Below are 27,021 nucleotides of genomic sequence, written 5' to 3'. Positions count from 1 at the left end.
ACCTGGTCAAGGATGTGCCCATGAATATGAGTAGGGGTGTGAACAAAAGAAATAAAATTAAGAGAGAGAAGGGTTTCTGAGAATTCCTTGGATGACACACACTCCTTAGGGTCCGAAGGCCAATAATTAAAGTCCCCGAGGACTAGAGCCGAGGCATAGTTGACCGCCAGGGTGCCAAGTAGGTCTTGAAAGGCCGGGAGAAAGGAAGGAGTTGGTTGGGGAGGGCGATAGACGAGCACTATGGCTAGATGGGGGGAAAGGGAGGAAGAGCGGACCACCAGATAGTCGATTCCGCCCAGGGAGGGAGAAGGGAGGACTTGAAACTGGAGATCAGAGCGGGCAATAAGGGCAACGCCTCCACCCGCTTTCCCGCCAGGGCGGTCTGCGCGGATGGCATAATAAGTCGAGGGAAGAGCAGCCAGGAGGGAAGGGAGGGAGGCTTCAGTAAACCACGTTTCCGTCAACAATAGGAGGTCGGGTTTATCAGTGTCTAAGAGAGTGAAAAGTTCATGGTGATGTTTAACGGCAGATCTGGTATTGAGTAATATGATAGATAATGGGGGAGAATACGACTCACAGGTGGTAAGTGGGGCAGGGGACGGCGGTGACGCGTGAGGGGGTGGGCAACCAGATGGGCAGGCATGACAGGGGGAGTTACAGCCCAGCAGTGCGATCCGATGGATGGAACGAGGATCGAGGGGCCAATGGCCCTGCAGTCGGATCAAGGCCGCGGAAGAATATTGGATGCGAGAGCCAGGGGTAGTGGCCCCTTGCCCCGGTCTGCCGCGGACGGGCGCAGACGGGCTTAACTCTGGCGCAACTCCGGCGCGCCTACGTCGCGCCCGCTGCGCTCGTCCGCTGCGCTGACGCATGAGAAACGTCTATGTAGGCAGTGACACGATGGGGGAGGAGTCGGGAGGGCGGGGTGGGGTCAAGTTAAAAACAAGATTGCCGTTCGCCGCTCTTGATCAGCGGGACGGTGAAGAAGTAGCCAGACAAGCTGCTAGCAATCAGCAGAGTAACAATTTTAAAAAGAGCCAAAGTGTGAATCCAGCGCTCAGCGCGAAGCCCTCCGCCCTCTGCCACAGGGCTTAGACAACGCGCGAGGGGAAGGGGCGAGCCTAAGTAGGCAGTGACACGATGGGGGAGGAGTCGGGAGGGCGGGGTGGGGTCAAGTTAAAAACAAGATTGCCGTTCGCCGCTCTTGATCAGCGGGACGATGAAGAAGTAGCCAGACAAGCTGCTAGCAATCAGCAGAGTAACAATTTTAAAAAGAGCCAAAGTGTGAATCCAGCGCTCAGCGCGAAGCCCTCCGCCCTCTGCCACAGGGCTTAGACAACGCGCGAGGGGAAGGGGCGAGCCTAAGTAGGCAGTGACACGATGGGGGAGGAGTCGGGAGGGCGGGGTGGGGTCAAGTTAAAAACAAGATTGCCGTTCGCCGCTCTTGATCAGCGGGACGGTGAAGAAGTAGCCAGACAAGCTGCTAGCAATCAGCAGAGTAACAATTTTAAAAAGAGCCAAAGTGTGAATCCAGCGCTCAGCGCGAAGCCCTCCGCCCTCTGCCACAGGGCTTAGACAACGCGCGAGGGGAAGGGGCGAGCCTAAGTAGGCAGTGACACGATGGGGGAGGAGTCGGGAGGGCGGGGTGGGGTCAAGTTAAAAACAAGATTGCCGTTCGCCGCTCTTGATCAGCGGGACGGTGAAGAAGTAGCCAGACAAGCTGCTAGCAATCAGCAGAGTAACAATTTTAAAAAGAGCCAAAGTGTGAATCCAGCGCTCAGCGCGAAGCCCTCCGCCCTCTGCCACAGGGCTTAGACAACGCGCGAGGGGAAGGGGCGAGCCTAAGTAGGCAGTGACACGATGGGGGAGGAGTCGGGAGGGCGGGGTGGGGTCAAGTTAAAAACAAGATTGCCGTTCGCCGCTCTTGATCAGCGGGACGGTGAAGAAGTAGCCAGACAAGCTGCTAGCAATCAGCAGAGTAACAATTTTAAAAAGAGCCAAAGTGTGAATCCAGCGCTCAGCGCGAAGCCCTCCGCCCTCTGCCACAGGGCTTAGACCCTGGTTTGCACTGCAAAGCTTCGTTAGCTAATTGGTAAGACAGAGCTATACAGGAGACGATCCATCTCGAGATAGACCTTTTTGAAGCTGACAGACCGTTATCAGTTGTACAATAATTAACAAAGAGCCGGTCAGACTTCCTAAGTGGAAGAGTCTTAGCCAGGTAAAATTTCAAAACCCTCCGGAGATCTAGGGAGTGTAAAGATCTCTCCGGGGGAGTTGTTGGTTGAGGGAAAAAAGTAGGCAGTGTGATGGTCTGATTGATGTGGAAATCAGAGACCACCTTGGGCAGGAAGCTTGGATGCGTTCTCAGCACCACTCTATTGGCATGAAGAACAATAGTTAATTACCTGTAATCTGTGGTTCCCCAGTATTGGTGTCTTTCATAGATTCACAAGCCTGAATCATTCCCCATCGTCAGAGAGGGAGTCCCACGGTACATAAAAAAGCAATAATATGCAATAATATTCTTAGAAAACTTGGTAATAACCAATCAGGAAGTAAAGTGGCCCAATCTACAATAGAAAAAACTTCAACACTCATGACTATCCTAGTCATTTTGTATAGTCCAAACTGCAGCCAATAAGGCGACAGCACACACCAGAAAGTCCTCTCCAAAGGCTCAGGCTCTCAGATTTTCTCGCACAGGAGTGAAGGTAAAAACCAACCTAGCCGATGAGCCTCTGAGGGGAGGTGGGCGGGTTGCATGTGAATCTATGAAAGACACCAATGGAGAACCACAGATTACAGGTAAGTAACTATTGTTCTTCTCCAGTATTGGGGTGTCTTTCATAGATTCAAATGCCAGAATCAGAGTAGATAGCAGTATATATAAATGATTGGAAAACGCTATTTGTAGCATAAGTTTGTGCATATGAAAAACACAATCATAATAAAATGCCTCATTTCTAAAAGCATGAAAGATTTGCAGTTACAAAGAATGTACATAATAATAATAGGCATGATGTAAGTGTCTGGAAAGCAAAGAGGAGGAGGGAAAACAGAGGCTCACCTTATCTGAAAAGATTAAGCAGAACTGCTTGACCCACTGAAGCATCAGTCTCGCTGGCTGCATCCAAACAATAGTGCTTGGTGAAAGTATGCCTGCTGGACCAGGTTGCTGCTCTGCAGATTTTCTGAAGAGGAACTCCAGCGAAAAGAGCAGTCGAGGAAGACACAGCTCTTGTAGAATGAGCCCTTGGAGTTGCCTGTAAAGGTCTTCCTGCTTGTATATGGCAAAAGTCAATAGCAGCAGAGATCCATCTCGCTATGGGTTGTTTAGACACTGCATGTCCTTGTGGTATCTTTCCATAAGCGATGAACAATTGATTGGATTTGCGTATTGCAGATGTCATTTGTAAAAAGAACTTTAAACATCTCCTGATGTCAAGTGTATGCAATGCCCTTTCCGCAGGGGATTGTGGATTAGGAAAAAATGTCCTTATGATGACTGGCTCGTTCAGGTGAAAGTCCGAAGGCACCTTAGGCATACATTTTGGGTTCGTGCGGAGCACTACTGAATTAGACGTGAACTGTAAGAAAAGTGGATGGACAGTGAAAGCCTGGACATCACTGACTCTTCTAGATGAAGTCAAAGCCAACAAAAGAGCCACTTTCCAAGTTAGGAATTTTAAATCCACTCTGTGATTTGGTTCAAAAGGATGGCGCATGAGCTGTGCTAACACTATATTGAGATGCCATGATGGAGGTGGATGACGCACCGGAGGAAACATTCTGAAAAGTCTTTGACGGTACCTCGAAATGGCTGCTAAGAAAACCTTTAGTGTTGCGTGAGATAAAACTGACCTTGCCAGATGTAAGAAAAAAGGCAATATCTGATCCGGTGTTGCTTGAAAAGGATGAATTTCAGCTGATTGACACCAGATACAGAACCTTTTCCATTTAAATCTGTACGTTTTTATCGTAACAGGTGCTCTTGCATTGGCTAGTACCTCCTTACAATCCGCAGAGATATTCAGATGGGCGAATTCAAGGTACTCAGGCGCCAAGCCGCTAATTTCAGAAAAGCCGGGTCCGGATGGTAAATCTGACCATTCTGAATGGAGAGGAGATTCGGTACTGGTCGAAACTGTATTGGATCGCACTCTGAGAGTAGAAGGAGCTCGGTGAACCAGTACTGGCGAAGCCATCTGGGGGCGATGAGAATCAGGCGACACGGCTCTATTTTCATCTTCCGGAGGACTCTGGGAACCAACGGTATCTGTGTCTTTTTTGATTGTTCGAAAGGCTTCCTCTACCTGCGGGCCAAACAAAAATTCCCAGTCGAAAGGCATGTCCATTAACTTAGCTTGCACCTCCTGGCGAAACAAAGTCGCTTTTAGCCAGCCTTGCCTGCGTAGGACAGCAGCCCCTGCCAACTGTTTGAATCCAGTCGAAGCCACATCAACTGCAGAATCTATAATCTTAGCCGAGATTCTCTCACCCTCCTGCAGTATTTTCAGAGCTTCTGCTATGGAAGGTTCTTGAAGCAGGTTGATATACAGCGAAATGTGAGACCCCATTTTCCGGTCGTACCTGCCCAGAATGGCTAAAGCGTTGGCAGCCCGGACTTTAGTTTCTGCCATTGTAGACACCCGTTTTCCAATAGCATCCAGACGCCTGCCGTCTCTATCTGGTGGGGCTGCGATCGAGGAGGAAGGATTCCTGGACCGCTTCTGGACCGCTTCTGTGCAGCCTGTACGACACCTTCCAGTGTCCTATAAGGCAAGCTGGGGACTTTTCAGGTGCCTTATATTTTTTATCTATTCTCGGCAATACTGGAGGGATAGATGCAGGAGTGGACATCCCTTTAAGTCCCTCTTTCCAGATTAACCCAATAATTGGTATTGACTTAGTCTGCTTCCTTGGCTGGTCCCTGAAGTCATAGAGGAAGCATTCCTCTTGTGTAGTTTCCATCGGAATAAGGAAACGTTGTGTAGCTCTTTCCGTCAGCAGGTGGAAACCTCCAATATCCACTGGAGGTGAATCTGCAGTACCCGGAGGTGAAGGAGAAGGTGTTTGGACCTGATATTCGTCCCACTCCGACAACAAAGAACGGTCATCAACTTCACCCTCTTCTCTCTCCTCTTCTTCAGATGATTGGTGTTCTTCCGGATTATGAGAAGCTACAGGCGAAGGAGGCATTGGAGACCTGAAATCAGACGTGGACGCTTGCACCACAGGCATAGATAGGAGGCACAGAGTCCGCTGACTCAGATGGTGGAAAACGCCTGTAATAGTCATTAAGCATGTGCTGTAAATTCATTAGTAGTGCCACCGGCATCTGAGCAGTGGGTACACTAGTAATGGGTGATGTCACCTGCTCAGGCGGATCATCTTGATCTTCTTCATCTTGGTACTTGATCAACAATTCCGAAGGGCTTGTTGCTGCTCCAAACCTTTCATCCAAGTCGGAATCCTCCTCACTATCCTCAGAGACCAGCAACTTGTCAGGGACCTGTAAGAGTACTGTTTGAGGTGATAGGCGTAATGGAGATAAAGGTTCTCGTCCAGAACCGCGTCTCTGAACCAAGGAAAGCTTCGGCGTTGATGTAAAAGCCGTAGATGGAGGTAAATCAGCGGTGACCGGAGGTGAAGGAGAAGGTGTTTGGACCTGATAATCGCCCCACTCCGACATCATGGATCCGTCATCGACTTCACCTTCTTCTCTCTCTTCTTCATCAGAAGTATGTTGGTCTTCAGGTTGATGGGACGCTGCAGGTGGAGGAGATTTTGGAGGTCTTAAATCGGATATGGGCTTTTGCACCACAGGTGTAGGAGGCACAGAGTCAGCTGACTCAGACGGTGGAAAACGCCTATAATAATCATTTAGCATATGCTGCAGATTTGTTAGCAATGCTACTGGCATCTGAGCTGAAGGGACATTAGTAACAGGTGATGTCACCTGCTTAGACGAATGTTGGTCATCCTCATCGTCCTCTTGGTATTTGATGTTTAATTCTGAAGGACTTAGTAGCCGTCCCAAACCTTCCATCCATGTCAGAATCCTCTTCACTATCATCAGAGTACAGTAACTTGTCAGGGACCTGTAGGATACCGTGTAAGGTGACAGGCATAGAGGAGATAAAGGTTCTAGGCCAGACCCGCGTCTCAGAAGCATGGATGGCCTTGGTGTTAACGTAAAAGCCGTAGACGGTGACCAAACCTGCATGGTGGTACATGTTGTCAGTTGCAGTGTCGACAGAAGCCCCATCGACGGGCTCGTCGACGGGGGCTTTGCTCCATCCGATGAAGAGGTCGTCGTTGATGATTGAGTTGTCTTCGCCGACGAGGAAGGTTTAGTCGACAGCGGTGTCTTCGTCGACGGCGGTGTCTTCGTCGACAGTGCAGGAGTCGTCGACGAGCTCGTCAACTTCGGGATGTTCGTCGACGGCGATGGAGCAGCCGTCGACGGTGGCGTCGACGAAGCTATCGTCAAAGGAAACTTCTTCAGCTTGGCCGCCGACGGGGCGCTGACGATGGCAGATGAAGTTTCTTTTGTCGACTAGATAAGCCTCACAGCGATGTAGACCATCGTCGACGGTGAAGACGCCGCCGCCATAAATATTTCAGGCTTAGGTGAAGTAAAAGTTACCGTAGACGTAGATGTTGCGTCGACGGGGATCTTCGTCGACAAAGGAGTCAACGACTGCATCGTCGACGACAGGGTCAGTTTCTGAGGTAAAGTCTTCTCAGAAGTTGTCCTTTGAGGTAATTTTTTAGTTGTTCTTCTCGGGGGTGTGGATGACCCAAGTTTGCCTTTAGTAGGGGGAGTAGCCTTAGAAGTGTTTTAGATGTCATTTTTTTTGTTGCAATTATATATCATGCAAACTCTACCCTGAAGTTATTGGAATGCTTTATATGGGTACCAGTTACATTAAACAAAGACATCGTTCATATTATTTTTGGTAAGCACGGGCATTAGTGACTTGCCCAGAAACACAGAACGGTGAGCCAACGCTGAGACTCGTTCTGGTTTCCCACCAGCTCCAAAGTAAGTTAGCAGCTCCAGTTATTTCGCCACAACCTCTCCCATAAGAGCTAAACAATTTTCAATATTATTTTGTTTACATCCTCTGCCAAGCTATACCACGGCTGCCATGTTAAATAGGTCCCAGGTACTGTCACTTCTTACGTAACTTTTATGGAACGGAAGAACTTTTTGGTGTGAGATTCAATAACGGAGTACAGCCACTGGTGACTTTGGAGCAGAATACAAATATAGAACATTTGAATTGGAAATCGGTCTCACTAAGTTAAAAATACAAGATGCAAAAATGGTGCATTTTAGCAAGCAATAGACCTAAAAGTAAAACTACAAACGAACACACACACAAAGCCTATACTACCTTACAGATTGATCGAGATTGGCATTTAAGAATGTATAATATCCAACGTGCTGAAAGTGCTGTGCACGTAAAACCATGTTTAAGCTTTATTCACGAAAGAGGACCAATTCAGCTAAACAAAGCGTGCCAATTAATGGAAAAATAGAATCATAGTGTTAGGCGACATGTAAGAGGGGCAGCTGGCACAAAGAGAAAACCATACCTACAGGCGGGCAAAAGAGAAGTGTTTGACCAATAAGGAAAAAGGAAGGCAGAAAGGCACAAGAAGGAACAAATGGTAAGTGGTGGGCATTGTCAGATACAGCATACCTCGCAGAGTAGAGCATGCGCTGCTAGGGCTCAACCTAAACATATAAATGTTAGGAATAGCAAAAAACAATAAAACTCCACATGTAGAAATGAAAATGACATAAGGGTGTAAACAGTAAAATTTTAGCTGCCTCTGAGAACACAACACTACATAGCATTGTTACAATGCAAGAGAAAGTGTAATTTTTATAAAATGGGGTGCCGAAGCACTCACCTTGAGCAGCTGAATATGGGACACTAATCCCACCTGAAGCTCCAGTGTTGGCGATACTAGGCACAGAATTGGGAAGAACTGCTGAAGGCTGTGCATTAGGCACAGCTTGTAGTGACATAGTCTGTACACTCGCCTGCCCGCTCTGTTGCAGTAGTTGTGTTTGCTGTTGGGTCATGGCCTGGAGCAAGGCCATGTGGGCAGGCTGGCTGATTATGTGATGCTGGCCACCAGCAGAGACGAGATGAACAACATTACCTGCAATAAAGACAACAGGCCTTAATCAATGAAAAGGACACATGGACGTCAATCTGGCAAAGCGCACAGAATAACGCGAGGGAAGCAAATGGAAAAGGACTCACCTTAAATGTTTATTTGGTAGTCTAGTTCTTACTGTACCTCCTTCATTACCGGTTTGACACGGTCTGATCTGGACAGCAGCTATTTGAAACAATGCTATCACTTAAATGCTTACACAAGCACACCTTTCACGGGTTCCAGTTCCTGTGTGTTATTTCAACATACAAGGCGGCAGCACTAAGAAATTGAGAGGATGGCTGCGCGAGTCCTGCATAAGAGGGTGCTATCCCTCTTCCCCTAAAGTGATTGGAATCCAGAGTTAACAGGTCTTAAAGCAGCTACTGGGAGGGAGGGGAAGAAGAGGATAAGATATGCTTGACCAAACACCAAGAAAATGGGTGGGGGGAGGGGAGTGACCGGAGGAAGGTGGAATAGATTTTAGGGGTAAAACAAATACACACGAAATTGAGAACAAGCCCATTTACTTTGTCTGGAGTAGATTCCTCCAACAAAGGTGGAACTGACCTATCCTCCCACCCTCATTCCCCATGACAGCCAAGGGTCTGAGGGCTAGCTTCAAGTCTTGACCATTCACTACTGGTCGGATTGTGGACCCTGGAACCACAAGTCAAATATTCAGGCCAACAAGGACAGGAAGCACATCTTGCACTGGAGGAGCCCACAAACATTGGACAATTGAAGACCCTTTGTTGGATCTGGGGGAGCTCCACTGTAAACTTGGGGACACTTACCTGCTAGCCGGCTGACAAATGCCAGACGCCTGCCGCAACCTGCCCTGTACTGCTGCCATTGCCAACGCCACTGCCGGACTATAATACCCGGCAGCACTCGTGGCGCGCACGCCGCCAGCGCAGGTCTAAGCGTCAGGAAGTGCTTATAAGGAAGAGCGAGCTTCGGGAGAGCGGGAGCTCTGCTGTAAATTTGGGGACACTTATCTGCTAGCCTGCTGACAAGTGCCAGATGTCTGCCGCAAACTGCCCTGTACTGCCGCCATTGCCAACGCAACTGCCGGACTACAATACCCGGCAGCACTTGCGGCGCGCACACCGCCACCGCGGGTCTAAGCGCCAGGAGGTGCTTATAAGTAAGAACAAGCTCCCGCATCGCGGGACGCGTGCGGGAGGCGCCGGGCGAAGCCCGCGCCAAGGGCGGCCCGTCTGTGCCCATCCGGGACCGTCAGAGGCCGGACTGGGCCACCCCTCTGACATCATCAATCAGCCGGTTCCTGCAGTGGTGAGTGGGCTTTATACTTATCTCATGTCTGGGGGGAAAAATATCATGGGCAAACAAAACCTAACTCCTGCCTTACGTAATACCACGTCTATTGATAGCATGCTGGAGAGGGCGGTGAACATAGTCAGTACTGAGATCGAATTAACTGAAGAGGCGCCTGCCCTGGGCTTGACAAAACCACATTCTGCCTTACAAAATTAGAGCACCGATGTAAGTGACCCCCAACTAATGATATCTAGTCAGGCGCATTATGGCCCACATCCATTATTTGGAGAAAATACACTGGGCGTTGAGAGGGCTGAGGAAACTGGCCACATATAGGCAATAGAAGACCCTGTATCTGGGAGCTGTTCCAGGGACATTTTAGTATCGGCAATCACGGATGTATCCCGAATCCAGAAGTCTGTGGAGCAAAAAGGAAAAGGAAAACACCTAAACCGGTTTGCTCCAAATGGAAACAACCTCCATGCTCGAACTCCCAACACACCACGCTAAATAGGTGGATTCATGGCCCGAAAGCCCTAGTGGATCCAATTCCCAGCAGTGACCTGATTGACTTAGTTTCATCAGAGACCTTAAATAATTCTGCATATTCTATACAGACTTATTTTTCTAACTTTACACTTGGGGATACTGCCATTGACATTATTATAGATACACTGTATGACCGAGTTAAAATGTTTGTTGACAAAAACTTTGCAAACCTATGAAAGTGCTTAGACCATTTGGAATCCTTAACTACTAGGGTAAACTCACCCAGCAAGTAATCCAAACAGCCATCCCAACAGGGCAACAGACAACCATAATTTCTATGCAGCCCCCTGCCTTTTGCGATACTAATAGTAAACCTAGAGATCCTATCACCCAAAAACAAGGCTCTGAATCAGTTAACACCCAATATATAACTTCCACCATCACACCATATCCCACTACTCAAACTGGTGTCCACACCGTTTCTACAGCCGGCGCCCGCGCTGTCGGCAATAATATCAGTGGGTATGGCGAGTCGAACAAGGACGTTTTAAGTCTACCCCCAGCGTCCTGACCTTATGTCCTGATTCTTGCAGGGGTGTCTCCATTAGAGAAGAACAAATCTGAGTTCTGGGATCAATTACGGAACAAAAGTGTTGACTGGTTGGCTAAACACAAGGGGTACAGGAGGTTTGACAAACGTTATTCTAATGGTACGAAGGGTTGTTTGGGTTGGATCGCCGGAAAAAACCATTAGGGGCGATTGTATCATTATCAATTTCCGTCGACCAACACTTGTTAAATCAATATTGGCCGCAAGGGAGATTAACTGCCCCCTACCCACAAACATCTGGGCATTACCTCTTGCTACTTTTATAGACCAACACCTGAGCAGCAACCACTAATCACCCCCTCGTACCAGTTTGTAAATAGGTTCTCTGCCCTTTCTAATCTTGATACCCTTGATTGACCTTCACCCAAATAATAATCCATTGAACCGGTTCCTCCGACACCTATGATGATTATCCCAGTAAATACCGGTCCTGAGGTTGAAACTATTCCTGTAAATGATTGCTCTGAGTCACATGACTCATTATTACATGTGTTGTACTGGAATGTGGACGGATTGGCATCTAAGTTAAGTATCGATGAATGGGTCAATACGGTAAATAAAAATAACATTCTTATGTTCCAGGAGACTTGCGAGTTCTACCTTGAAGGATATGAATGTTTTAATACAATTATAAAAGAGCAGTGAAGCAGAGGTAAGATGTGATTTTAAAAGAGCACTGGATAAATTTGGCCTGTGCTGCAAAGATTAATAACAAATCGTTTCTGGACAGCGGCCAAGTCACTGAGATCACTGGGCAATACACTTACCCCGTTAAGTTGTAACATAACGAGTGAAGCGTGGGTAGGCCATTTTTCTAAAATATATGCTGTTACACCACAGTGCGAAGATACTCTTGATAACTTTGCTGCTGCTCGAATCCAAATATCTTTATCGGAAGTTGAGGATGCAATTAACCAAAGTCTGGGCAATAAAGCCCCGGGTCCGGATGGGCTTCCAATTGACCTTATAAAATCTAGGCCAGAGTTTTGGGCTCCTTTGGTACTGAAAGTTTTTAACAACTTGATAACAACTAAAATCCCCAATACATGGTCCACATCTGTAATTGTTCCCATCTTCGAAAAGGGAGATAGATCTAACCCGAGTTGTTATAGACCAATGTCTTTAATTGACAACACACAAGATATTGGGGAGGGTCTTATTTAACAAAATCAGAATTTGGGCTGAGGAAAACATCTTAAATAGATGTCAGCTGGGCTTCCGAAGCCATCTTGGAACAGTGGAACAGTGTCTCAACCTTAATTTAATTATAGGTAAATATACCATCGCACAACACTGCCCCCTTTACCTAGCATTTATGGACCTTACCTCCGCATTCAATTTTGTTAATAGATCTCGGCTCTGGCAACGCCTTTTAGATTACGGGTTGGACAAGGATATAGTGCATTTTTTAGCGTATCTATACAGGGACTTAAGGGCACGTGTGAGAATAAGCATGGACGTGGCACTTTCAGGGGACATAGTGGTCGAAAGAGACGTCAGACAAGGGTGCGTTTTAGCCCCACTTTTGTTAATTTTATATGTTAATGAGTTACATAATGTGTTGTCTGACCTAACCACAGATGTCCCAATAATCAATGGCAACAAATTGCCTGCCCCATTATATGTAGATGATGCGGTTTTAATGGGACGCACACCCAATGCTCTGCGTATATTAGTTAGGGGCTTTGTTGATTTTATGAATGGCCTGAATCTTTGCACGAATTTTAAGAAATCCTTTTTAATGTGCTGTGGCCCTAAAAAATGCCTTATTAATTTCATTACCTCGGGCTCAGATGGAGTAGTGTCTTACCTGTAACTCCAGTTCTGTAGTAGGGGTATCTCTGTTATAGTCATAATCTAGTGAATAGTCCCGCCCATGTGCGTGGACCCCGGAGCAATCAAAAAAAATTTCTCTTAAACTGTCTTCATTGCAGTCCTGCATAGACACTTGAGAGAATTAAGACAAATAATGCAGCCTAACATATACAAGGCTACAAAGGCCACTACTTCATCTAAACTGTGAAAAGGATAGCCCACCATGTCCGGTTTAACACTATTTTACCAAGTTTTCCTCACAGGGAAAACTCCCCTTCACCAAAATCCTTAAAAATGATAGAGAGGAAGGGTTGGCCAGACAAGCCCCCATAGGCTGCCATTATGTGTCTTGAAAAGGGATACCGTGCCTTTAAGGAACTCTCCAGAGACCCTCGGTATCCCAAGATGCACAGCTAAAGTCCTTTTACTTTCAGTTCATTTTGAAGGTGTATACAGCAAGGCCTGTAGCATACAGTACAGTACCATTTTCTCCACCGGGGAGGAGGGCGGGCGCTTATGACTATAACAGATACCCCTACTACAAAACTGGAGTTACAGGTAAGAAACTACTCCTTCTGTAGAACAAGTTACTTACCTTCGGTAACGATATATCTGTAAGAAACAGTAGTTAGTATTAGATTCCTTACCTTAGAATATCCCCAGGCGTCAGTCTGGATCCGGAAACTTTTGCGTAGCAGTACCCCTGCGCGTCGGTAGGCGTCGTCTGCAGGCGTCCCCTGCGGCTCCGCGTCGTCGGCGTCGTGCGCCGTGATGACGTCGCTGGAGTATATAGACGCCGCCTCCGCGCGCTGACGTCAGTTCTTTGCACACAGCTTTTCCGCGCCAGAACACGCAGAGCCATGTGAGAACCAACACTGGTGCCATTTGAAACTAGGGCCCTGAAAGGGATGTCCTTAACCCTAGGTATCAGTTCGCAGAACGGGGAGGATGGGCGGGGCGGTAAGGAATCTAATACTAACTACTGTTTCTTACAGATATATCGTTACCGAAGGTAAGTAACTTGTTCATCTGAAAGAAACAGGTTAGTATTAGATTCCTTACCTTAGAATAGATACCCCAGCAATACCAACCCCGGTGGTGGGTCTGCGAACCAATACAACCTACACCAGAAAGTCCTGGAGGACCGAACGGCCAAAGAAGCCATCCCTCCGGACTTGACTGTCCAGGCAGTAGTGCCTCGCAAAGGTGTGCAGCGAGGCCCACGTGGCCGCCTGGCAAATGTCCTGCAAAGGGACTCCCCGGCCCAGGGCAGTAGTAGCCGCCGTGGCCCGAGTGGAATGGGCCCTCAGCCCAACAGGAGGCTCCTTCCGAGCCAAAGAGTAGCATGCTTTGATGCACAGGACGACCCACCGAGAGATGGTCCGTTTCTGTACCGCCCTTCCCTTCTTCTCACCCACGTAGCCAACAAACAGTTGGTCATCCACCCGGAACTGGCGTGTGCGATCCATATAGAATGAAAGCGCACGTTTTGGGTCCAGACGATGTAAATGTAAAGGAATTTATATAGCGCAAATCACCAAGCGGTTTCTAAGCGCTTGCTTAGGGAACCCGTCCTGGTATTCCCCTGTGAGATAACCCCGGCAGGGTATCCGCAAGGTGAAAGCCAGGCATCCCGCCGCGAGGGGCCGTTGTGGAGATTAAGCAAGCTATTGCCCAGAGTCGCAGAGTGTGAACCCATGAATCGAGTAGGCACCGGAGCGAGAATTGTCGAGTCCATGGACATTTTAGGACTCAAGACCCCACCGAGCCAGGAATTGAACCCTGGTCCCGGGCTGACCTCTGCTTCCAGGTCTGCCTCCTCTAACCAGTGAGCCACACTTCTCCACTATGGAGCCGCTCTTCATCCTTTGAAGGATGCGGAGGCGGGAAGAAAGAGGGCAAGGTGATGGACTGCCCAATGTGAAAAGCAGAGACTACCTTGGGCAGGAAAGAAGGTCTAGTCCGAAGAACCACCTTATCAGGATGAACAGACAAGAAAGGAGGTTGAATAGAAAGAGCCTGGAGCTCACTCACTCTCCTGGCAGAGGTGATGGCTACCAGGAAGGCCGTCTTTAAGGTGAGAAGACGGAGAGGACAGGAATGAAGGGGCTCAAAGGGAGCGCACATCAGGAAAGTCAAAACCAGGTTCAAGTCCCACTGAGGCATCACGAACGGAGTTGGGGGATACATGTGCGTGATGCCCTTCAAGAATCTCAACACAATAGGGGACTTGAACAAAGATGGCTGATCAGGTAGCCTCAAGAAGGCGGAAAGGGCAGAAAGATAGCCCTTGATAGTGCCCAGAGCAGAGCCCTGCTGGGCAAGGGAAAGGAGGAAGAGGAGAACCTCAGACAGAGGGGCAGAAAGGGGATCCACAGCCTTCGCTGTGCACCATGCCACAAATCTGTTCCACCGGCAGGCGTATACCGACTTTGTGGAGGGACGCCTGGCTGCCAGAATGACATCACAGACTTCAGGAGGCAAGTCAAATGGCCTCAACTGTCGCCGCTCAATCTCCACGCATGGAGGTGGAGACTGGACAGGTTCGGGTGGAGGACCGTCCCCTGCTGCTGCGACAGAAGGTCCTCCTGAAGGGGCAGGCGGATCGAGGGACCGACTGTCATGCTGAGTAGCTCGGGATACCAGTACCTTCGAGCCCCGTCCGGAGCCACAAGGATAACTTGGGCCCGGTCGCGCCTGATCTTCTTCAGCACTCTGGGCAGAAGTGGTATAGGCGGAAAGGCGTACAACAGACCGCAACTCCACTCGCGCCGAAAGGCGTCGCCGAGCGAGTGCCGTCTTGGAAACTCCAACGCGCAGAACTGATGACATTGCGCGTTCTCTTCTGTGGCGAATAGATCTAACCAAGGCTCTCCCCATTGCTGAAAGAGGCCTCTCGCCACATCCGAGTTCAGACGCCATTCGTGATCCACCGAGCACCGACGGCTGAGTTCGTCCGCCCTGGCGTTCAGAGAACCTGCCAGGTGTTGAACCGTCAGAGTCACGCCCTGACGTTCCAGCCATTGCCAGAGGCGCAGAGCCTCTTGGCAAAGGGTCCACGACCCCACACCGCCCTGTTTGTTGCAGTACCACATGGCGGTGGTGTTGTCCGTGAACACCTGCACTACACTCCCGTTGACAAAGGGGAGGAATGCCTTCAGTGCTAGGCGAATCGCCCGCAGCTCCAACATGTTGATATGGAGCCGGGACTCCGCCGGAGACCAGAGGCCTCTGATCTCCGCCTCTCCCAAGTGGCCACCCCAGCCTTGGAGGGACGCGTCCGTCACAACCACGTGCTCCGGTTGGGGAAGGGAGAGGGATCTGCCCCTGACCCAATCGCGGTCCGTAAGCCACCACTGCAACTGTCTCGCAGTGCCCTCCGAGATCAGGACATGGTCGGATAGGTTGCCCTGATGCTGGGCCCACTGAAACTTCAGGTCCCACTGCAGAGCCCGCATCCGCCATCTGGCGTGATGCACCAGAAGGATGCAGGAGGCCATCAGCCCCAGAAGCCGCAGCGTCAACCTGACCGAAACCCGGGATAACGGCTGAAAGATGGGAATCAGAGCCTGAATATCCCGGACCCGCCGTTCCGGAGGATAAACCCGAAACTGCGCCGAGTCGAGAACCGCTCCGATGAAAAGGAGCTTTTGAGAGGGACACAGGTGTGATTTCGGCACATTGATGGAAAACCCCAGCTCGTGCAGGAGGTCTGCCGTCATCTGAAGGTGGTGGACGACTGTCTGGGGCGAGCCCGCCTTCAACAGCCAGTCGTCGAGGTAGGGGAAGACTGAAACCCCTAACCGGCGCAGATGAGCTGCGACCACCGCCATCACTTTCGTGAACACCCGTGGGGCGCTGGTAAGGCCGAATGGGAGCACGATAAACTGAAAGTGCTCGTGGCCTACCGTGAACCGCAGGTAACGCCGGTGGGCCGGCAGGACGGGGATGTGAAAGTACGCATCCTGCAAGTCCAACGCTACCATCCAGTCTTGTGGGTCTAGAGCAGCCAAGACCTGAGCCAAAGTCAACATCTTGAACTTCTCCTTCCGGAGGAAGCCGTTGACGTTCCGTAGATCCAAGATAGGACGCAGGCCTCCCTTGTCCTTCTTGGGTACCAGAAAGTAGTGGGAGTAGCAACCACACCCTACTTCTGGCCCAGGAACGCGCTCGATGGCCCCCTTGGCCAAGAGGGCCGTAACTTCCTCCTGCAGAAGTGTCAAGTGGTCCCCCGACACACGGTGGTTCTGCGGTGGCATGGCTGGAGGAGTGGACTCGAAGGGGAGGGCATAGCCCCTTCGGACAAGCTGCAGCACCCACCTGTCCGATGTTATCGCGCGCCAGCAGGAGTGGTGAAGGCGAACCCTGCCACCCACTGGCGTCACGTGAGCCCGAAAGCTCGGACTAGGAAGGCTTGGATGCCGCAGCGGAGGGAGGCGTGGACTGACCACGACGCTGGCCTCTACCGCCACCACGGCGGAAACCACGGGCGCCACCGCGCTGGGGAGCGCTCTGCGCCGCGTGGCTGGCAGCACGTGTGGGACCTCCCCTCCCTTGGCCACGAAAGGCCCGAAACGAACCCGTCTGCTGGCGCTGGGTCGAGAGACCCAAGGACTTGGCCGTGACCCTGGAGTCCTTGAAGCGCTCCAGCGCGTGGTCCGCTTTGTCACCAAATAGGCGACTGCCATCAAATGGCATGTCCATAAGCGTATTCTGGACGTCTGGTGAGAAGTTGGCAGATCTCAGCCAGGCATAGCGACGAATCGCCACCGTAGTGGACATGGCCCGTCCCAGTGAGTCCGTGGTGTCCAGACCACAACGGATCGAGTACCGCGCCGCATCCCGGCCTTCAACCAAGGCCCGGGTGAGCTTGTCCCGCACTTCCTGGGGGCATTGCGGCAAACACTCCTCGACCGTATCCCACAGGGAGTGGGTGTAGCGGCCCAAGAGGCACGCGGTGTTACAAGACCGCAGTCCAGCGCTCAAAGAGGAAAACACTTTTTTTCCAAATTGGTCGTACCTCTTTGATTCCCGGTCGGGCGGAGCCGACGGAAATGCGGACTGTGAAGTGGAGGCCTGGATCACCAGACTCTCCGGGGAGGGATGGGTGGACAGGAAGGCAGGGTCGTCCGAGCAGGGACGGTGACGCCTGGCAACGTTCCGGTCAACCGGCGCACCAGAAGCGGGCCTGGACCAGGTGCCCAGAAGGACATCCGTCAGGGCCTCATTAAACGGCAGCAGAGGCTCCTGGGGGCATGACTGCGGTTTAAAAACTTCCGTCAGGATATTCGGTTTGACCTTCGCGACGGGGAGCTCAAGGTGTAAGGCCTTGGCAGCCCTCATCAGGACCACCGAATAGGCAGCACCCGCCTCGGACGCCACAGGGGACGGAGAGACAAACCCAGGGTTGGGCGACTCGTCCAGGCCACTGGCATCACCCAGATCACCTACCCAGTCCACATCGTACTGGCAGGCACGGGATAGAGGGTCCTCAGACCCCTCCCAACCCTCTCCATACTCCTCCTCGTCATACCCATATTCTGGGTCGACGATATAGACATCGGGGTCAACGGGCCCCATCGACGTCGGGTCCGGCGTCGGCCGACGCCGGTCCGGCTCCGAGTCCGGAGTCGGGGAGGAAAGGGGGGTGGCGCCGCGCGGCGTCGGTGCCGGGGACCCGACGCCGGCCGGAGCCGACGGCGGAGTCGCGGCACCACGCGGGGGCGGTACCACGGGTTGGCCCACAGGAACCGACGCCGGAGAGGCCGGGAGACCAGTCGGCGACGAACCAGAGGGAACCAGCGGCGCCGGGGCCGGAGCCACCGGCGGCGCCGGGGCAGGAGCACCCGAACCGCTCGGGCCCCCAGACGGGACCGACGGGCCCGCAGGCGCCGAAGGCCCCGCCGGAGAAGACCTCGCCCTCATAGCAATGAGGAAGGCCTCGATCTCCTCACGCGACGCGCCTTCCCCAGGGACCGACAGGTGTGGGGTAGACGGCGTCGGCGACCCATGCGGGACCGCGGGGGTGGGGTCACCCGAGCCCCCGGCCGCAGCACGCGGGCGTCGGGGGGAGTCGGGGGTGCGATGGCGACGCCCCGACTTCTTGTGCTTACCTGACGAGCCGGAGGAATGGTGGCGACTCCCGGAGCGCCCATGGCGGCTCCGCGACCGCTCCCTCGACCGCTCCCTCGACCTCCGACCGGACCGGGACCGCTCTCGACGCGGGGCCGACAACCGGAGCTCGAGAAGCTTGCGGGACCGCTCCCGCCTAGCTTTTCCAGTCAAGGCCCGACAGTCGACGCAGGACTCCACGTCGTGGTCCGCGCCCAGACACCGGAGGCAGAGTCGATGGTGGTCGGTGACCGACATCAGGCGGTCGCACTCGTCACAACTCTTGAAACCGGGCATCCTACCGGCACCGTAAAGATCAATCAGTTAACAAAAAACTTGGTCAAAAGACCGGAGTACTGCTCTTCGGATCTGCGCTAACTGGCGCGGAAAAAAGAAGAACTGACGTCAGCGCGCGGAGGCGGCGTCTATATACTCCAGCGACGTCATCACGGCGCACGACGCCGACGACGCGGAGCCGCAGGGGACGCCTGCAGACGACGCCTACCGACGCGCAGGGGTACTGCTACGCAAAAGTTTCCGGATCCAGACTGACGCCTGGGGATATTCTAAGGTAAGGAATCTAATACTAACCTGTTTCTTTCAGATGTAGGGGATCTCTGTGTATAGTCCTAATGAACAAGTTACTTACCTTCGGTAACGATATATCTGTAAGAAACAGTAGTTAGTATTAGATTCCTTACCTTAGAATATCCCCAGGCGTCAGTCTGGATCCGGAAACTTTTGCGTAGCAGTACCCCTGCGCGTCGGTAGGCGTCGTCTGCAGGCGTCCCCTGCGGCTCCGCGTCGTCGGCGTCGTGCGCCGTGATGACGTCGCTGGAGTATATAGACGCCGCCTCCGCGCGCTGACGTCAGTTCTTTGCACACAGCTTTTCCGCGCCAGAACACGCAGAGCCATGTGAGAACCAACACTGGTGCCATTTGAAAACTAGGGCCCTGAAAGGGATGTCCTTAACCCTAGGTATCAGTTCGCAGAACGGGGAGGATGGGAGGGGCGGTAAGGAATCTAATACTAACTACTGTTTCTTACAGATATATCGTTACCGAAGGTAAGTAACTTGTTCATCTGAAAGAAACAGGTTAGTATTAGATTCCTTACCTTAGAATAGATACCCCAGCAATACCAACCCCGGTGGTGGGTCTGCGAACCAATACAACCTACACCAGAAAGTCCTGGAGGACCGAACGGCCAAAGAAGCCGTCCCTCCGGACTTGACTGTCCAGGCAGTAGTGCCTCGCAAAGGTGTGCAGCGAGGCCCACGTGGCCGCCTGGCAAATGTCCTGCAAAGGGACTCCCCGGCCCAGGGCAGTAGTAGCCGCCGTGGCCCGAGTGGAATGGGCCCTCAGCCCAACAGGAGGCTCCTTCCGAGCCAAAGAGTAGCATGCTTTGATGCACAGGACGACCCACCGAGAGATGGTCCGTTTCTGTACCGCCCTTCCCTTCTTCTCACCCACGTAGCCAACAAACAGTTGGTCATCCACCCGGAACTGGCGTGTGCGATCCATATAGAATGAAAGCGCACGTTTTGGGTCCAGACGATGGAGCCGCTCTTCATCCTTTGAAGGATGCGGAGGCGGGAAGAAGGAGGGCAAGGTCATGGACTGCCCAATGTGAAAAGCAGAGACTACCTTGGGCAGGAAAGAAGGTCTAGTCCGAAGAACCACCTTATCAGGATGAACAGACAAGAAAGGAGGTTGAATAGAAAGAGCCTGGAGCTCACTCACTCTCCTGGCAGAGGTGATGGCTACCAGGAAGGCCGTCTTTAAGGTGAGAAGACGGAGAGGACAGGAATGAAGGGGCTCAAAGGGAGCGCACATCAGGAAAGTCAAAACCAGGTTCAAGTCCCACTGAGGCATCACGAACGGAGTTGGAGGATACATGTGCGTGATGCCCTTCAAGAATCTTAACACAATAGGGGACTTGAACAAAGATGGCTGATCAGGTAGCCTCAAGAAGGCGGAAAGGGCAGAAAGATAGCCCTTGATAGTGCCCAGAGCAGAGCCCTGCTGGGCAAGGGAAAGGAGGAAGAGGAGAACCTCAGACAGAGGGGCAGAAAGGGGATCCACAGCCTTTGCTGTGCACCATGCCACAAATCTGTTCCACCGGCAGGCGTATACCGACTTTGTGGAGGGACGCCTGGCTGCCAGAATGACATCACAGACTTCAGGAGGCAAGTCAAATGGCCTCAACTGTCGCCGCTCAATCTCCACGCATGGAGGTGGAGACTGGACAGGTTCGGGTGGAGGACCGTCCCCTGCTGCTGCGACAGAAGGTCCTCCTGAAGGGGCAGGCGGATCGAGGGACCGACTGTCATGCTGAGTAGCTCGGGATACCAGTACCTTCGAGCCCAGTCCGGAGCCACAAGGATAACTTGGGCCCGGTCGCGCCTGATCTTCTTCAGCACTCTGGGCAGAAGTGGTATAGGCGGAAAGGCGTACAACAGACCGCAACTCCACTCGCGCCGAAAGGCGTCGCCGAGCGAGTGCCGTCTTGGAAACTCCAACGCGCAGAACTGATGACATTGCGCGTTCTCTTCTGTGGCGAATAGATCTAACCAAGGCTCTCCCCATTGCTGAAAGAGGCCTCTCGCCACATCCGAGTTCAGACGCCATTCGTGATCCACCGAGCACCGACGGCTGAGTTCGTCCGCCCTGGCGTTCAGAGAACCTGCCAGGTGTTGAACCGTCAGAGTCACGCCCTGACGTTCCAGCCATTGCCAGAGGCGCAGAGCCTCCTGGCAAAGGGTCCACGACCCCACACCGCCCTGTTTGTTGCAGTACCACATGGCGGTGGTGTTGTCCGTGAACACCTGCACCACACTCCCGTTGACAAAGGGGAGGAATGCCTTCAGTGCCAGGCGAATCGCCCGCAGCTCCAACATGTTGATATGGAGCCGGGATTCCGCCGGAGACCAGAGGCCTCTGATCTCCGCCTCTCCCAAGTGGCCACCCCAGCCTTGGAGGGACGCGTCCGTCACAACCACGTGCTCCGGTTGGGGAAGGGAGAGGGATCTGCCCCTGACCCAATCGCGGTCCGTAAGCCACCACTGCAACTGTCTCGCAGTGCCCTCCGAGATCAGGACATGGTCGGATAGGTTGCCCTGATGCTGGGCCCACTGAAACTTCAGGTCCCACTGCAGAGCCCGCATCCGCCACCTGGCGTGATGCACCAGAAGGATGCAGGAGGCCATCAGCCCCAGAAGCCGCAGCGTCAACCTGACCGAAACCCGGGATAACGGCTGAAAGATGGGAATCAGAGCCTGAATATCCCGGACCCGCCGTTCCGGAGGATAAACCCGAAACTGCGCCGAGTCGAGAACCGCTCCGATGAAAAGGAGCTTTTGAGAGGGACACAGGTGTGATTTCGGCACATTGATGGAAAACCCCAGCTCGTGCAGGAGGTCTGCCGTCATCTGAAGGTGGTGGACGACTGTCTGGGGCGAGCCCGCCTTCAACAGCCAGTCGTCGAGGTAGGGGAAGACTGAAACCCCTAACCGGCGCAGATGAGCTGCGACCACCGCCATCACTTTCGTGAACACCCGTGGGGCGCTGGTAAGGCCGAAAGGGAGCACGATAAACTGAAAGTGCTCGTGGCCTACCGTGAACCGCAGGTAACGCCGGTGGGCCGGCAGGACGGGGATGTGAAAATACGCATCCTGCAAGTCCAACGCTACCATCCAGTCCTGTGGGTCCAGAGCAGCCAAGACCTGAGCCAAAGTCAACATCTTGAACTTCTCCTTCCGGAGGAAGCCGTTGACGTTCCGTAGATCCAAGATAGGACGCAGGCCTCCCTTGTCCTTCTTGGGTACCAGAAAGTAGTGGGAGTAGCAACCACACCCTACTTCTGGCCCAGGAACGCGCTCGATGGCCCCCTTGGCCAAGAGGGCCGTAACTTCCTCCTGCAGAAGCGTCAAGTGGTCCCCCGACACACGGTGGTTCTGCGGTGGCATGGCTGGAGGAGTGGACTCGAAGGGGAGGGCATAGCCCCTTCGGACAAGCTGCAGCACCCACCTGTCCGATGTTATCGCGCGCCAGCGGGAGTGGTGATGGCGAACCCTGCCACCCACTGGCGTCACGTGAGCCCGAAAGCTCGGACTAGGAAGGCTTGGATGCAGCAGCGGAGGGAGGCGTGGACTGACCACGCCGCTGGCCTCTACCGCCACCACGGCGGAAACCACGGCCGCCACCGCGCTGGGGAGCGTTCTGCGTCGCGTGGCTGGCAGCACGTGTGGGACCTCCCCTCCCTTGGCCACGAAAGGGCCGAAACGAACCCGTCTGCTGGCGCTGGGTCGAAAGACCCAAGGACTTGGCCGTGACCCTGGAGTCCTTGAAGCGCTCCAGCGCGTGGTCCGCTTTGTCACCAAACAGGCGACTGCCATCAAATGGCATGTCCATGAGTGAATTTTGGACGTCTGGCGAGAAGTTGGCAGATCTCAGCCAAGCATGGCGACGAATCGCCACCGTCGTGGACATCGCCCGTCCCAGTGAGTCGGTCGTGTCGAGACCACAACGGATCGAGTACCGCGCCGCATCCCGGCCTTCAACTAAGGCCCGTGTGAGCTTGTCCCGCACCTCCTGGGGACATTGCGGCAGACACTCCTCGACCGTATCCCACAGGGAGTGGGTGTAGCGGCCCAAGAGGCACGCGGTATTACAAGACCGCAGTCCAGCGCTCAAAGAGGAAAAGACCTTTTTACCAAACTGGTCATACCGCTTTGATTCCCTATCGGGCGGAGCCGACGGAAATGCGGACTGCGAAGTGGAGGCCTGGATCACCAGACTCTCCGGGGAGGGATGGGTGGATAAAAAGGCAGGGTCGTCCGAGCATGGACGGTGACGCCTCGCGACATTCCGGTCAACCGGCGCACCAGAAGCGGGCCTGGACCAGGTGCCCAAAAGGACATCCGACAGGGCCTCATTAAACGGCAGCAGAGGCTCCTGGGGGCATGACTGCGGTTTAAACACTTCGGTCAGAATGTTCGGCTTGACCTTCGCGACGGGGAGCTCAAGGTGCAAGGCCTTGGCAGCCCTCATCAGGACCACCGAATAGGCAGCACCTGCCTCAGACGCCACAGGGGACGGAGAGACAAACCCAGGGTTGGGCGACTCGTCCAGGCCACTGGCATCACCCAGATCACCTACCCAGTCCACATCATACTGGCAGGCACGGGATAGAGGGTCCTCAGACCCCTCCCAACCCTCTCCATACTCATCGTCATCATACCCATATTCTGGGTCGACGATATAGACGTCGGGGTCAACGGGCCCCATCGGCGTCGAATCCGGCGTCGGCCGACGCCGGTCCGACTCCGCGTCCGGAGTCGGGGAGGAAAGGGGGGTGGCGCCGCGCGGCGTCGGTGCCGGGGACCCGACGCCGGCCGGAGCCGACGGCGGAGTCGCTGCACCACGCGGGGGCGGTACCACGGGTTGGCCCACAGGAACCGACGCCGGAGAGGCCGGGAGACCAGCCGGCGACGAACCAGAGGGAACCAGCGGCGCCGGGGCCGGAGCCGCCGGCGGCGCCGGGGCAGGAGCACCCGAACCGCTCGGGCCCCCAGACGGGACCGACGGGCCCGCAGGCGCCGAAGGCCCCGCCGGAGAAGACCTCGCCCTCATAGCAATGAGGAAGGCCTCGATCTCCTCACGCGACGCGCCTTCCCCAGGGACCGACGGGTATGGGGTAGACGGCGTCGGCGACCCACGCGGGGCCGCGGGGGTGGGGTCACCCGAGCCCCCGGCCGCAGCACGCGGGCGTCGGGGGGAGTCGGGGGTGCGATGGCGACGCCCCGACTTCTTGTGCTTACCTGACGAGCCGGAGGAATGGTGGCGACTCCCGGAGCGCCCATGGCGGCTCCGCGACCGCTCCCTCGACCGCTCCCTCGACCTCCGACCGGACCGGGACCGCTCTCGACGCGGGGCCGACAACCGGAGCTCGAGAAGCTTGCGGGACCGCTCCCGCCTAGCTTTTCCAGTCAAGGCCCGACAGTCGACGCAGGACTCCACGTCGTGGTCCGCGCCCAGACACCGGAGGCAGAGTCGATGGTGGTCGGTGACCGACATCAGGCGGTCGCACTCGTCACAACTCTTGAAACCGGGCATCCTACCGGCACCGTAAAGATCAATCAGTTAACAAAAAACTTGGTCAAAAGACCGGAGTACTGCTCTTCGGATCTGCGCTAACTGGCGCGGAAAAAAGAAGAACTGACGTCAGCGCGCGGAGGCGGCGTCTATATACTCCAGCGACGTCATCACGGCGCACGACGCCGACGACGCGGAGCCGCAGGGGACGCCTGCAGACGACGCCTACCGACGCGCAGGGGTACTGCTACGCAAAAGTTTCCGGATCCAGACTGACGCCTGGGGATATTCTAAGGTAAGGAATCTAATACTAACCTGTTTCTTTCAGATGTAGGGGATCTCTGTGTATAGTCCTAATGAACAAGTTACTTACCTTCGGTAACGATATATCTGTAAGAAACAGTAGTTAGTATTAGATTCCTTACCTTAGAATATCCCCAGGCGTCAGTCTGGATCCGGAAACTTTTGCGTAGCAGTACCCCTGCGCGTCGGTAGGCGTCGTCTGCAGGCGTCCCCTGCGGCTCCGCGTCGTCGGCGTCGTGCGCCGTGATGACGTCGCTGGAGTATATAGACGCTGCCTCCGCGCGCTGACGTCAGTTCTTTGCACACAGCTTTTCCGCGCCAGAACACGCAGAGCCATGTGAGAACCAACACTGGTGCCATTTGAAAACTAGGGCCCTGAAAGGGATGTCCTTAACCCTAGGTATCAGTTCGCAGAACGGGGAGGATGGGAGGGGCGGTAAGGAATCTAATACTAACTACTGTTTCTTACAGATATATCGTTACCGAAGGTAAGTAACTTGTTCATCTGAAAGAAACAGGTTAGTATTAGATTCCTTACCTTAGAATAGATACCCCAGCAATACCAACCCCGGTGGTGGGTCTGCGAACCAATACAACCTACACCAGAAAGTCCTGGAGGACCGAACGGCCAAAGAAGCCATCCCTCCGGACTTGACTGTCCAGGCAGTAGTGCCTCGCAAAGGTGTGCAGCGAGGCCCACGTGGCCGCCTGGCAAATGTCCTGCCAAGGGACTCCCCGGCCCAGGGCAGTAGTAGCCGCCGTGGCCCGAGTGGAATGGGCCCTCAGCCCAACAGGAGGCTCCTTCCGAGCCAAAGAGTAGCATGCTTTGATGCACAGGACGACCCACCGAGAGATGGTCCGTTTCTGTACCGCCCTTCCCTTCTTCTCACCCACGTAGCCAACAAACAGTTGGTCATCCACCCGGAACTGGCGTGTGCGATCCATATAGAATGAAAGCGCACGTTTTGGGTCCAGACGATGGAGCCGCTCTTCATCCTTTGAAGGATGCGGAGGCGGGAAGAAGGAGGGCAAGGTCATGGACTGCCCAATGTGAAAAGCAGAGACTACCTTGGGCAGGAAAGAAGGTCTAGTCCGAAGAACCACCTTATCAGGATGAACAGACAAGAAAGGAGGTTGAATAGAAAGAGCCTGGAGCTCACTCACTCTCCTGGCAGAGGTGATGGCTACCAGGAAGGCCGTCTTTAAGGTGAGAAGACGGAGAGGACAGGAATGAAGGGGCTCAAAGGGAGCGCACATCAGGAAAGTCAAAACCAGGTTCAAGTCCCACTGAGGCATCACGAACGGAGTTGGAGGATACATGTGCGTGATGCCCTTCAAGAATCTTAACACAATAGGGGACTTGAACAAAGATGGCTGATCAGGTAGCCTCAAGAAGGCGGAAAGGGCAGAAAGATAGCCCTTGATAGTGCCCAGAGCAGAGCCCTGCTGGGCAAGGGAAAGGAGGAAGAGGAGAACCTCAGACAGAGGGGCAGAAAGGGGATCCACAGCCTTTGCTGTGCACCATGCCACAAATCTGTTCCACCGGCAGGCGTATACCGACTTTGTGGAGGGACGCCTGGCTGCCAGAATGACATCACAGACTTCAGGAGGCAAGTCAAATGGCCTCAACTGTCGCCGCTCAATCTCCACGCATGGAGGTGGAGACTGGACAGGTTCGGGTGGAGGACCGTCCCCTGCTGCTGCGACAGAAGGTCCTCCTGAAGGGGCAGGCGGATCGAGGGACCGACTGTCATGCTGAGTAGCTCGGGATACCAGTACCTTCGAGCCCAGTCCGGAGCCACAAGGATAACTTGGGCCCGGTCGCGCCTGATCTTCTTCAGCACTCTGGGCAGAAGTGGTATAGGCGGAAAGGCGTACAACAGACCGCAACTCCACTCGCGCCGAAAGGCGTCGCCGAGCGAGTGCCGTCTTGGAAACTCCAACGCGCAGAACTGATGACATTGCGCGTTCTCTTCTGTGGCGAATAGATCTAACCAAGGCTCTCCCCATTGCTGAAAGAGGCCTCTCGCCACATCCGAGTTCAGACGCCATTCGTGATCCACCGAGCACCGACGGCTGAGTTCGTCCGCCCTGGCGTTCAGAGAACCTGCCAGGTGTTGAACCGTCAGAGT

General features: G+C 53.6%; 1 protein-coding gene across 4 annotated transcripts in view; it reads right to left on the bottom strand.

The window, feature by feature from the left end:
• The window catches only part of SRCAP (Snf2 related CREBBP activator protein), a 1,816,344-nt gene that overhangs the window by 650,009 nt on the left and 1,139,314 nt on the right, over positions 1-27,021 (bottom strand). For all 4 annotated transcript variants that reach the window (XM_078652845.1, XM_078652844.1, XM_078652847.1 and 1 more), the window contains one exon: positions 7,930-8,184. In XM_078652845.1, coding sequence (XP_078508971.1) covers positions 7,930-8,184 — 255 coding nt within the window. The remainder of the gene's footprint in view (positions 1-7,929; positions 8,185-27,021) is intronic.

This window comes from Lissotriton helveticus, chromosome 7, assembly GCF_964261635.1.
Source record: "Lissotriton helveticus chromosome 7, aLisHel1.1, whole genome shotgun sequence".
In the NCBI taxonomy this organism is placed as follows: domain Eukaryota; kingdom Metazoa; phylum Chordata; class Amphibia; order Caudata; family Salamandridae; genus Lissotriton; species Lissotriton helveticus.
The sequence above is the reverse complement of the archived record's forward strand: the minus strand, read 5'-3'. Positions and strand labels throughout refer to the sequence as shown.